General features: G+C 44.3%; 1 protein-coding gene across 3 annotated transcripts in view; it reads left to right on the top strand.

Annotated features, from left to right (window-relative positions):
* Positions 1 to 12,040, top strand: part of RGL1 (ral guanine nucleotide dissociation stimulator like 1) — a 205,325-nt gene that overhangs the window by 95,798 nt on the left and 97,487 nt on the right. Inside the window, exons 1-2 of one of the 3 annotated variants that reach the window (XM_039881256.1) lie at positions 580 to 825; positions 1,840 to 1,950. The exons of 1 other annotated variant lie outside the window; for it this stretch is intronic. In XM_039881256.1, coding sequence (XP_039737190.1) covers positions 799 to 825; positions 1,840 to 1,950 — 138 coding nt within the window. In that variant the 5' untranslated portion in view covers positions 580 to 798. Of the gene's footprint in view, positions 1 to 579; positions 826 to 1,839; positions 1,951 to 12,040 lie in introns of those variants that run through there. One more of the 3 variants, XM_039881255.1, reaches the window with a different exon arrangement.

The following is a 12,040-nucleotide window of genomic DNA, read 5'->3' as shown; positions in this document are numbered from 1 at the left end:
TTCCTGCTTTGTCCCCTTCTCTCCCGCAGTGGCCAGTCACTGTTGGAAGAGCCTTCTAGTAACGCGCAGTAGAAAGAAGTCCAGGTGCCTGCTTGTGTGCTGCCGCTGGGCAGGGTACCCTCTCTGGGCATGGGCTCTGGAGTGCCCTCTAAACAATTATTTTTTGTCCTAATGAAAAACTTCCTGGCTTCTAGTATTGCTGCTCTCATTGGGGTCACTCTGATTTAATCTAAATCCAGTAGGTAACAGGGCAGATAACAGACGGTTTTCTACCCTTTCCTCACGTCCTTTTTGCCCTCCCCCTCCCACTCCCCCTATTTCTTTTAGCGTAGGAAGAAGATACACACTTCTGTCCCCCATACCACACCCGATTCTTTTTTGGCACCTGGTGACCAGCAGGGAAAACTCATCAACTTCAAAGAGTTGTTTCTCCCGCCACCTCCGGAGCTGGAGAAATTATTTCATGCTAACTTTATCCGTGGGATTTGAGAAAGGGAGAGTGCGCTCCCAATCACAAACAGGAAAGCCTGACATCACGGAGTGGCGGACTGGCGTGGGGAGGAGTCTGCGGCGCCCTCGCTGGCTGCTCGCTCGCTGCGCTCCCTTTGTGGCCGGAGTCGCGCGCACCGGCGGAGGCGACGGGGACGACGGGCAGCGCCGCGCGTGTCTGTGCTCCGAGCGCAGCCGCCGCGCGGGCCGGGGGCCGGTGGGGGCTCCCGGCGGAGCCGCGCCGGGACCGCGTCGGCCTGGGAGCTGGGCGCATCATGCCGCGTCCCCGTACCGAAGGGAAAACTGAGAATGAAATTGCTTTGGCAAGCTAAAATGGTAACGAGAACTCTCTGCCTTCTCCCGAGGCTTCTCTGGTGGGGAATCTTCTCCCGCTTTCTCTGGGCGTGTTTTGGACTCACTCGGAGTGAACGGAGCAATCCGATCCCATACTTGTGAGCTTAAAGCTTTCTACTTTGCTTTGTATGCCTTCCTCGCTGCGTGTCTTCTCCCTTTACAAAGATACCTACTCTCTCAGCACTTGCTTTTGGTGTGTCTGGGGCAGATGTATGTCAAGAAGGAACTTTTAAGGAAAAAGAACTGTTAGACCGGGCGAACCGCGGAGCGCTTCGGTGTCCCAGGGGCTCTGACACAAAGTTTAGCCGGGGACATGGAAACCCAGGGAGTCGATGCACACGTCCTGCTCGAAGCTGCGTGCCGATGCGTTGCTTTCCCCGCACTGGCCAGATTATTTTATGGAAATAAAAAACTTTCCACCCCCCCGCTAACTTTTTGGGTCTCCAAACAATAAGTGGAGAAAAAGGACACGGGAAGCGTTCAACTTCCAAAGGCGTGAAGACTCTTGGCATTTTAAATGCTTGTTTGGGTCTGAGTTTAAAATGTAGTTTGCTGAAATAACTGAGCCACTTATTAAAAAAAAAAAAACTACAAACTTTTTAAACCAATGAATTATTTTTGCTTTTCACTCAAGGAGGGAAAGTTAATCAGGACTAAACCACAGTTTCTTTACGAAGTGAAAAAAGACTGAAACAAAACAAAACAAAACAAAACTCTATTTAAAGATATATGTGAGCAAGTCTAGGAAAAATAACTAAATGGAAAAGTCCGGGGATCCTGATACCACAGGAAAGGGCTGGGGGCCAAGAAAATCTCAGCATTCCCTTTATCACAGTGTGTCTTGTATTGCTCTGATTGTAATATTTACTCTGAACAGCCCATCTTGTGCCCTGAGTGCTGGGGTAAGCAGCAAAGCAGCTGGGATAGATTGTGGTTAGCAGAGAGGGGGGAAAAAAATACTCTTTTTCTTTCTTTTTATCCCATCCTCTCTGGCAGAGCTCGATTCAGGACTGGGGTGAAGAGGTAGAGGAAGGAGCTGTTTACCATGTCACACTGAAAAGAGTCCAGATTCAACAGGCTGCCAATAAAGGAGCGAGATGGCTAGGGGTGAGTAACGCTGGAGAGACTGTGAACTTTGGAGCTGCAGTGTCTCTTGTTCTGTGAATATCATTATTTAGCAGAGACAGGCTTTTTTTTTTTTTTTCCCCTCTTCTCTTTTGGCCTTAAAAAGGAAACTGCCAATGACCCACTATCTGCACTAGCTGTCCAGGTCTGTTTTTGTACTTAATGTTTCTAAAAGCATCTTCCTTAGGCTCGTCAATAATTCAGAACCTCTTAGAAACATCTTGAGGTATCTGGCAAATAGAGCGAGGATGGAGGGGCAGAAGGTGACACAGAGTAGCAGGACCAGAAAGCATCACTCCGATAGACGAGCCATAAGCAGTTTTACCCAGATGGCACCATCTTCTCTCCTGGTTCTCCCCTCTGATGCTGACAGCCTCTCCTACACGCCCGTCCTTTTATAAAGTACCCAGAATGCTCAGGGGACAGACCATTCCAAACCTGCTTTCTGTGAGGGGTGGCAGATCTCCCATTTTACCTCCCTTTCTACAGCCGGTGAGGAGGCAAATGCGTGTGCAGAGCCCGCGGCTTCATGCGTTGAGCGCACAGAATGCTGGGCGTTTGGAGAAGCACTACCTCCACTGAGATTCTTATATACTGGGTGGGAGCATGTGAAGATATTTGTTATCACCTCATGGATTCTCCAGCCCATCCCAAATAAAAAGGACACGAGAAATGGAAAGCTTGGCGGCAGGATGATTACTGGAGCGAACGTCGACATGTGGAAGAACGAAGGAATTTTTGATCTCGAGATAGAAGTGCTCCTCAGAGAGAGGACAGTGAGAGGTGACATGAAAAGCCTGAGAAAGAAAATAGGCTGAATAGAGGGGATGAGCGTGGTTTCCTCGGACCTTATTGTAGCCACACTCTGGCTTCATAGGTGATGGCCTTGAGAGCAATGAGGCTTATGCACTTGCATCCATCTTTACTGGCTTTGGGTTTCAGAAAATTCAATGTGTTTTAAGCAATGTTCTAAAGCGGGGTATGAAGGAGGACAGGAAACAAAACTGCCCAGGGCTTCACAATAAGACTAGGGCAACATGTGACTCGTAACTCCCGGAATTTAAGGCAGGATGGCCAGCAGCAATGACTTCCTCTGCCACGGGTCTGCTGATCTGCTGACACAGGCCTTCATTGCATTGGGCTTTCCCAGCTGCTTTAACTCAGGTCTTCCCTGCTCTATACTTTGGGCCAAGGTTCCACCCACTAGGGCAGTAAACTGTTAGTAACATCTGCAGGTGTGGCCTCACCTGAAGTGTTCACCGAACAGGTAGATACCTTACGCAGAATATTTTAAAATTATAGGTGCATCATCAGTAGACCTGACAGGGAAAGAAGAACCAGAGTTCTGACAAGTCATCACTTTGTTTTCAGTGGTTGTGTATATGAATTTTATTTAAATGTGGCATTGATGTGGTTTGGCCTGTCTGGATATTTCAAAATGATTCAGAGGTTCTGAACCAGCTGCCCTCAAAGGCATCGTTGCATTTTTTTACACCATTTGCTCCTCTCTTTCTAACGAGACTGATATTGCTTGGGTGACAATATTAGTTTTTAGCCACACGCTAATAGCAATGAATGAGTAAGTCATGGAAAAGTAGAGGGGTTAACTCTGTAGGCTCCAGACACAAAGTATGGTTCCTTTAGATGTTCACAGTTGTGTAGTAACTCTCACAGACTGTTCTGTTCACCGGACTCCACTTCTTACCGCCCCCAATGTTCTCAAACTTAGATAGAGCTCAGAGTTGGTTCCCCCCAGATTTAGCATTAGAGCTGAAATTTTGGGAGGGAGGATAATGTAGAAAGATTACTTCTAGTTGATGCAGGAATCTGTTTCTTCCTTTCCATTTCAACGAAGTGTGATTTGCTGCTACCACCCCAGTCCTCAAAAGCAACTTCTTAGGAATTCTCCTTGTTTTTTTATCTTAGGTATTCTGTCATGAAGGTCTGTTTTTGTCCTTGGAAATTCCAGACTTAATTACATGTGACTCAACCCATTGAGCCATAGCAATTACAAAACCATTCTCTTCAGGACTCAGTGGTGTTTCCATATTTGTTTTCCTACATTTCAATAACTCTTTCAAAATTCTTCAACCAGTTTTACAGTGAACTAGAGATTGAGGTGACAATGACCTTATGGTATCATGATTATCTTTTTTTCCACATGAGGGAACTAAAGCCCAGAGAGGTGAAATTGCTTGCCAGGGCCACATAGCTCGGAAGTGGTAGAGGCCAGATTCGAACCCAGATGCTTAATTCCTTGCTGTCGGGAATCCTGGACCTTAAGGCTGTTTCCAGAGCAGAGAAAGAGAATGTTGGCTCGGAAGAGCAAGGATGCTTCTGGTGTACATTCCCTCTCCACACCGCACCTGGGGCCGGGCTTGAGCGATGCGCCTATCCTTTATTTATGTTTTGAATGATAACTTGAGCTACAAATTGGGATCTTTGTTGTGAAGATGTGTATCTTATCGATAAGCTCTTGTTTTGGATGCATAAAGTATGATGCACCAAACACATTTATGAGGTTATGTGACACGAGGGTGAGCGTAGCCCTCTTTACATGCCTGTAAGACTTACTCAAAAATCCTAAAACACTGAGTATAGTTTTGGCATTTTCTGGTACTCAGATCTCAAAACCTAATGAAGACTCATTTTGGGAAGAATAGCAGAATAATTACACAGCCTTAGGGCATTGGTTTTTGCTTGCTGAATTTTGCGTTCAGTTGATCTTTTGACGTAAACCCCCCTGTCTTTAGCTGTAAAATATACAACCGAGTAGGGCTCAGGCTGGGTTTACTTATACATGCAGTTTTGGCTTTGCTTATCGACAGTGAGGTTGTGTTGGACAACTTTGAGAAACCAAACATTATTGAAATACTGTACCAGCTTTTCCTTAATATCTTAGACTGGGATAATTTTACTGGGCTATCGACCTCAAAGAAAAATGGCTCCGATTATGTCAGAATCATAAAAATCTCAGGATTGAAAGAGTCTTTAAAAAGTAATTTTATCCAGTTTTTCAATTAGCTTATAGAACGTCCAGAGATTTTTTTTGGAAGGGCAAATGGTCAAACCTTATTGTTTTTCTTTGGTCCCAGCATTGTAGTTATACATTGACATGATACGTAAAAGTGATTTAAGAAAATATCGATATTCTCTGGAAGCAGAAAATGTAATATTTTAGGAAGAATGCCCACATGGTCAGAGGGAAAGGATCCAACTGTTAGGGAAGGGGCTGTGGTGTCAAGAGCCCATTCTGCTGTCTTTAGAATATGACAGACGCCGGGTCAAAAAAAAATGGATCAAACCTAAAATAAGTTCAAGGTGGGGGTATTTGTTTCACAGGCAGGATTGGAAGGGCTAGGTCAAGGGCAAGGTTTGTGGGGAGTGGAATGGTCAGTGAATAGTCACATGGCTTTTCTCAGTTCTACACTTCTGTGGTTATGTGGTCCTTGCGGTGGGGCCCCAGTGCCTCCCTTCCCTACGTCCCATGTTTTATCACACTATCTCCCGCATGGGCCCTCACTGGCTTGAGTTCTAATGCTTCATAGCTGGAAGCTGGTAAAGATAGTGAAATAGGACAGGAGCAATCAGAATATATTTAGAAATAAAAGGAACTGGAAATCTATTATGGAATTTCGGGTGACTTGTGGCCAGTCTGTGTGTTATGTAGGGGCAGTGGTAAGATAATCATTTGTCACATCTGGATTGAGAAGTTGATTCTCACTTGAATACACTATTTGGATTGACTCTACCTGGTGTTTCGGTGGCTTTGAATATATATTGCCTTCAGATGGCATATAATTCCTCAAGTTTTCAACTAACCTCACTTCTGGGAAGCTTCTCCGATCTCCCAAGTCTGGAGGCGGTCTCCCTTCTGCGTGTTCCTGAAACCTTCTCCATCTGTCTGTCATGCACATACCTTGCTCTGTTGTAATTACATGTTTATTTGTTTGAATCCCCACTAGACCGCCAGCTTGGTGAAGTGGGAATGGTGGCCATCTAGTTGGCAGAAACTCAATAAATGTTTGTCGAATGGATAGATCAAGCTTCATTCCTTTTTGGGAGACTAGTATTGTCTTGATAACCATGAATGTATCGTTGCTCCTAATTTAAAACCAAATCAACATGAAGCCGTTAGCTTATAAAGAAGAGTCGAGGAGCATGGGAGTGAGAAAAATCAATTAGGGTATGATTACAGCTGTCTTACATCTTTTCTGGAGCAAAGCAGGGCATCAACAAAGGTAGTGATTATTCATTTTTATAAAAAAAAAAAATCACGGCAGCGGAGTAACTAGAGAGTCTCCAACAGTTGGAGAGAGAAGGGCGACGCACGAGTTGAGGAGTGCTGGAGGGCATTGCGGTTGCGTGCGGTTGGGAAGCTCAGGAGCGGGGGTTTTAGAACTGTCAGGAGATAAGCCCTGGAGGAGCCTTCGTTTGCGGTTGGTCATCCTGGTTTTCATCTCAGGAAAATTGGCCCTTGGGTGGCATTATTCTTGCCCACGAGAATGTTTCGTTTAGGCTTTAGAGAGTAAATCTCAAAAGTTAGTAGCCATCTGTAAATGAACCAACTGGTATTATTCATTTTGACCTTGGGGAGATGATTCTAAAATAATCCAATAATATAGTCGCCTACACTGGTCAAGAAAGTAGAGTAAATTTCATTTGCCTGAGCTAGTTGGGTCTGTTCACTTCTTTCACAACCTGTTGGGATCGGTGTAAGGAATGTTCAGCATGTTATCAAGAATATCCGTTTCAGTTCATCCATCCAGGGGACGCCCAGCAGAGTTCAGAATACATGTCCCCCCTCAGCAAACACAGAGCAGCATAAATGGAAGGGGCACGGTTGCCCCTTATACTTGATGTATGCATTCTCTTAACTCAGTATTATAAACATATTTCATTCTTATTTCCATGAAATTATGAAGAAAGAGTTTCTTAGAGTTTTAAATTTAAAAAGAAAAGGAGAGTAATAGGTAAATACTGTGCCTCTCTCCACTGATGCTTCGCTGGCGTTTGTCACTGCCCTGTCCTCCTTATTTTATCCTCTGTTTCCTTTGTCCATGGCACTCATATCTTTTTATCCTTCCTCCTTCTAAATAATCATAATCTTATAGTAACCGTTTTACACATCTTATATTAAAACGTGCAATAATAAACTAAAATAAGTAAAACATCTAAATTTCTACCATGATATACGTTTTATAGAAAAAAAATTATTTCTGTAAACTAAGCAAGAAGAGTATTGGTTAAATGGGGGAAGATACTAAATGTTGCTTCGTTCCACTAGCGAAGCTCAGCCGGTTACTGTCTGAGTTGTTGATAGCTGTGGGTTTCTCCACAGTTGAGTCGGAGTCTGGAGTTTTGGGCAGTTTCTGGGTCATTCGATAGTAAACACATCCGGTGTCAATTCCCTTCACTACTGTTGCATGTCGCTCTGTGTGATCCTGTAACCTGGCCTTCGGTAGCATTCATTTAGTCATCAACAGCCTATTTTATGCCAGACTCCATGCTAAATCTTGAGACTCCAAAGTAAAACTAAGCAGCCCTGCTCTTAAAGAACTTACAGTTAGTGAGGGAGACGGAAACCGAAACTAATTATAATATGTTGTGGTCAGTGCTATGTGAGCGACATGCTATGTGTTGGGGGAGCCCTGGGGGGCATGTAAATCACCTGGGAGTGGGGGTTGGGCACTCCAGGAAGGCTGCAAGGAAGAGGGGCTCTTTTACTGGAGAGCTGACAGATGAGTAGGAGTTAAATGAGGGTGTGTGGGGCACTGGTGCTGTCAGTCAGCACAGCATGGGGGAAAGCATGGAGGCGGGAGATGAGACCACTGTGTGAGGCTCAGCGTGGGGACGAGGGAATGATGCCTGGTGGGAAAATGGCAGGAAAGGAGGCTAGAGAGAGGCATGAGCCATGTTCCTGAGAACCTGGCATGCTCGGCTGAGGAGTTTGCTTTGTCTTGAATGCTAAGGCAGTCATCGTAGGGCTTTTAAGCAGAGTGGCACGGTCGGATTTGCATTTTAGAATGATGGCTGACAGCTGAGGGGTGGAAGTCCCCGAAAGGAGCCAGCCTGGGGTGTGGAGACGGGGGAGGAGGCTAGAGTTGTAATGAAGTGAGGAAAGGGATGAGTGGACGTGGTGGACGCAGAACAAAGCGGGTAGAAGAGGCGAGCACAGTGGAGGAGAAAGAGGGATGGGGGCTGGTGGGGATGAGAGGAGTCCCGGCCCCCGGTTCAAGGAGCAGGTCAGAGCTTAGGCTTTCTCGGGTGAGCATCGTCCTCTTCTACTGGGCGAAGTGTCCTGTGGACTTCAAGTCGGCCTTCCTCCATATATACACTAGAAAATGCAAAAGCCTTTTTTTCCTGTTAGGGGTCCTGCAGACTAACCAGCCCCAAGCATGCCCAATGTGTCGGTGTGCAGAGACAGAATCTCAGTGTAGGCTCTCTGTGAACAAGGCAGCGAGCACGGCTTGTTTCTCAGCTTCCAGAAAACTTTGCAGAGGTGGTGGTTTCTTTCTTTCTTTCTTTTTCTTTCTTCTTTTTTAGTCTGTTTCCTGTAAACTAAACAAATTGAATCTGTAGGCCAAGGAGAGAGAATAAATATGGAACCCACAAGACTATGATTACAGAGTTGCATTTTAGACAACAGCAGTTAAACTTATAATTGTGTTGTTAGGGACACAAGAAATGTTATGGTTAGGTGTCCTGGTTTTTTCCCCTCCCCCTACTCAAAGTCTTTAAATCCTGACTCTGTTTACCCTGGCTGCTGGCATCACTGTGGAGGCTCATTCTGATTGCTAACTAGTTTTATAAAAAAAAAAAAAAAATTAGTAAGATCTAATGCTCCCCTCATTTACTGCTCCCACAATCTCAGCCTCTCTTTCTCTCTTACACACACACACACACGCACGCACACACATGCACACACGGCCTAAATTAAAACTTCACATTCTATTGGTGCATCTTTTTAATGTCACTCTCTGGCCTCTTCTATATAATTGATTAAAACCTGATCAATCTTCAGTTTAAAAAAGAATAGAAATAGAGAAAGGAAAGAGAGGAGGGAGGGAGGGAGGAGAGGAGGGAAGGAGAAGGGAGGAAAGACAACAACGTTAAGCAGAAGCTACGGACTTGGAGGAAGCTCAGCTAGTCTTGTGCAGAGAGAGCCATGGCCTTTGCCATCGGTCCTTTGCTTGACATTGTAGAAACACCTGTGTCTTTTGTGCTCATGCATTGAGTTCCGAAGATTGGAATTTTTGCCTGGCTTAGTTCCTCAGAGCCGTCTTCTTTATGTCATGCAGTGTTGACTTCTAAGGGCCATCCTGGTGGTGGTTGGGGTGGATGGTGTGTTGGTGGTTCTATTTATTTTTGCCCTCATAGACTCATTACCCTACATTTCCTCGCATTTAAATGCTCGTGCCATCTGCGGCCCATTCATTTGAATTCGTTTCCACACAGTTCATCTTATCCCATGTACACTCCCCCAGACGTTCTCTGTTTGTTTGCTCTTTTCAGCAAAGAATTGGGCAATTCAACTTTTTCCTTTATTTTGTTTCCTGCTGATTTAAATACGCATTTTCATCTTTTATGAAAGCGAAGCCAAGGCTGAGTCCTTCCAGTTTCATAATTCTAAAGATAATCTGAAGGCCAAAAACAAGTCTTTTCTGCTGAAAGTAAGATGTCTTTGGTCAGCCAAGGCATTCTGCAACCCTCTTGCTAGTAACTCTTTCCTACTGAGGTGCCATTTTCATGCCCATAACTTCTGTCACCGCTGGTGATGGAGCTACAATCTGTGGACAGTTTTTAACTAAAGAACATCAAATGGATATAGGTAAAAATAATTGAACGGGATTAGACATTGGCTAAAAATAAAATGCTTTATAGTCACGACTTTTCCAATTAAAACGCAACACTTGAAATTGTTTATTGAGATAAGTGATACTCTTAAATAGAAAATTCAGGAAATTGGAACATTTGGTTAGTTTGTGAAGTATAGGGAAAAGATTTGCTGTTTTCTGTCCAAATGTGGACTCCTCCTAATTACACAACACAATGAGCATATCTCTTTTAAAAATGACTTAACCAAATCTTAGCAGGGCCCAGAGCCATCAAGGCCTGGCTGTAGGATGAGCTCATGATTCTTTCTCTTCACTTGGGGATTTTGCAGAAGCTGGAACCTCCTGGTCGCTCTTCCTTCTTCAGTGGGTATTTCCAGGAGGAGCCCGGTGGAGGGAGGGAACCTAGCGCAGTGGTCAGGAGCCTGTGCTTTGGAGCTGGACAGACAAGGATACAAAACTTGCCTCTGCCACTTGCGAGCTGTGTGGGCTTGAGCTATGAAGTTACTTAACCTCCCTAAGACTAAATTCCTCACCTGTAAAGGGAGGAAAATAGCCATGCCTTCCTGACAGAATTACTGTGAGGAGCGAAGGTCTTATGTATGGAAGGTGCTTGGCACAGTGCCAAGGATATGGCAGGCCTCGCTCACAGTGTGATGGGGCTCTCATCAGGACCCCACCTTTGAACTCTGCTATGGGACCTTGTAGAGGCAGAGGTGCCTTTCTTCCATGGGCCCCTGAAGCTTGGGGTTGTATGTAAACCAGATAGCTTGATTACGAAAGTATTGGCAAGGCTCAAAGTCTTCTTCCTGCCATCACTCTCTCATTTTGCACATCTGGAAGGAAGGGCCGTGGCAGAGTTTATTAATTCTTGTTTATTAGAAGTATCTGTTGTTGCGTTTTCTCTGTCTGGCTGTCTGTACAGTGAAAGACTATCACTTGGGCTCCAATATTTTGCATGTCAAATTCCTTCAGTTTTCCTGTATAGTTAATTTGTTGGTATTCTTCTGCTTTAAAAAAGTACTCGTTAGCAATATTCTGTCTTCTGTCTTTGCTGTTAATGACTGAAAAAATGAGAGACTCACAAACAATTTTTCTAAAAATCACTCGGTAAGCATTATGCTCATCATTCTTCATTGAGCATAATTTAGGATGTTAGCAAATTGTGCTTGTACCATAAATTTCAAGTTCTGGACTAAACTGCTTGAGCTAAAATAAAGATAAAATTTCTCACTGTGTCACATGTTGGTCGGCTAATGCAGTGCTTGGGCCCCAAACTAGAACTGAGCTGACTTGTTCCTGAGGTCATGACTTTCAGAATGCCACGTGATTTTTTAAATCTTCAGTTTCCTCGTCTGTGAATTGGGGATCATACCTGGCTTTTACTTCTGCCTGTGGGTTGTGTGAGGATCATGTGAGATAATGGATATAAAAGTACTTTTTAATATGTAAATTGTTATACAGATATAAGGATGGTCTTACTGTTATTATTTAACCTAAAGGCAAAGGCTTTCTCTCTTTCTCTCTCTCTCTCTCTCTCTCTCTCCCTCTCTCTTTCTCTCCACCACCTCAGTGCTTGATGGGCATATGGTCTGTTCATTAGTCCTGCCTTTCTTCCCTCATCTCAGAGGCAATCTTTTCTATATTTTTTTTCTTCCCGCTTGCTGATGACTTGATATGTTCATGTCCAGCAAGGAGCAGTGTTTTCTCTGCCACCACCTGGTATTCTAGATGCATTGAAAGTGCAGACAAGGCTTCTCTCTACAGACTGGATATAGGAAAAAATACCCCACACTCACAGGATTCTAAAGACAAATGCAGTGACTCTCTTGCATACGAAAACCTTCTACTTTCTCTTTCTTTTCGTATTCTCTCCAGCGTACATTTTTTGAGATTATAGCTGTTGATTCACTCTGATTCCCCCTTTCCTTCTAGTAGTTTAAATTTGTTGCAGAGAAGGGTGATAAAGTGAATACACCAAGGAATGGGAAGCGCTTCCAGCCTTCCAGAGCTACTGGAAAATCAAAGCTTGGTTTGAGGCCAAGTCCTGATGTGGGACTTGAACTCATGACCTAATGCCAGAGGCAAGAATGTTACCAACCGACCCATACTGACCCTCATAAGATGTAGGCATTTAAAATACTTCCTTTGAGTAGTCCTATTGTTGTGTTCTGGGTTTTTTTTTTTTTTTTTTTTAATTCTTTCAGCTTTTTCCTGCAGCGTTCCTGGCTTCTCTG

This window comes from Pteropus medius, unplaced genomic scaffold (genome assembly GCF_902729225.1).
Source record: "Pteropus medius unplaced genomic scaffold, Ma_sr-lr_union100, whole genome shotgun sequence".
Lineage (NCBI taxonomy): Eukaryota > Metazoa > Chordata > Mammalia > Chiroptera > Pteropodidae > Pteropus > Pteropus medius.
This window is presented reverse-complemented; position numbering and strand designations above follow the sequence as displayed.